General features: G+C 40.2%; 1 protein-coding gene across 1 annotated transcript in view; it reads left to right on the plus strand.

The window, feature by feature from the left end:
• Positions 1 to 950, plus strand: part of LOC100636347 (beta-galactosidase BoGH2A-like) — a 4,146-nt gene extending 3,196 nt beyond the window's left edge. Inside the window, exon 4 of the mRNA XM_020004449.1 lies at positions 48 to 950. Coding sequence (XP_019860008.1) covers positions 48 to 791 — 744 coding nt within the window. The 3' untranslated portion in view covers positions 792 to 950. The remainder of the gene's footprint in view (positions 1 to 47) is intronic.
• Positions 951 to 1,185: the final 235 nt, after the last annotated feature.

Genomic DNA, 1,185 nt, shown 5'->3' on the forward strand with positions numbered 1-1,185 from the left:
ATCCTGGAGCATCAGCTACTGAAGATAATGCTGAAGATGGCTATCTGGTACACATTGTTGAGCATTGGGAGGAAAATGAAGCAGCAAAACTACGGACCATACATGTATACACTAATGCCCCATCAGTTGAGCTTATAATTAATGGACAATCACAAGGAGTGAAGGAGCTAGTGTGGCAAGGCTGGGCACAGTGGGATAACATAACTTATGAAGCTGGTTATATCACAGCAACAGCTATTGATGACAAAAACTCTGTAGTAGCAACACACACAGTATTAACAGCTGGGGATGCTGAAAGGATACGAGCAATCATTGATGTTCCTAATGAAGACACTGGAACAGGATCAGCTCTACTCCTGGATGGACAAGATGCTGGTATGGTGAGTGCTGCTTTGCTTGATGGAAGTGGTAAGATTGCTCACGGTTCCTCACTTAATGTGTCATTTAGTATTGTGAGTGGACCAGGAAGGATTGTAGGAGTTGGCAATGGAGACCCAGCCTGTCATGAGCCAAACCAAGCAACATGGAGGAGTGCTTATCATGGCCTTGCTCGGGCAATTGTACAAGTGACTGAAGACCAAGTAACACCAAACAGGCACCGGATTATACAGATAGACAGAGATGGAGGTAAAAGGACTCTCATAGGAGATCCAACAGCTTCAAGAGCATCACTGGATGGTATAGTAGTAGAGGTATCTGCTCCAGGAGTTGGTACTGCAACTGTAACTATACCTGTTAGCACTGACCCTAGTGACGGAGTTCTTACCACAGCCAGAAAAACCCGCCAGTAAAAATATATAATGCTACTGCTTATAATACATAATGCTTGATATATATAATGCTATACTGCTACTGCTACTGCTTATAATCTAACTTTGCTATAACCTAACTGTTTTATAGTTTTCATTACAAAAGATACCAATCTATATTGATCTGTGTGTTAATGTGAACTTCATTTGTGATGTAAATGCATGAATATCAAACCTGCATTGTGCTTATAGATTAAATCAATTTTAACTTCATAGGCTATGAAGTTGTTTGGAAGTGAGAAAGACATCATCACACAGGCCCAATACTACTAGGCAATAAAGATAATAAAGTGACAACCCTATGAATAAGCTAGCAAAGCCAATCTCAGTTTCATTAACACTTATAGATCTATCTACATAAACAAATGGCATGATT

The sequence above is a fragment of the Amphimedon queenslandica genome, unplaced genomic scaffold (genome assembly GCF_000090795.2).
Source record: "Amphimedon queenslandica unplaced genomic scaffold, v1.1 AMPQUscaffold_12197, whole genome shotgun sequence".
Taxonomy (NCBI): Eukaryota; Metazoa; Porifera; class Demospongiae; order Haplosclerida; family Niphatidae; genus Amphimedon; species Amphimedon queenslandica.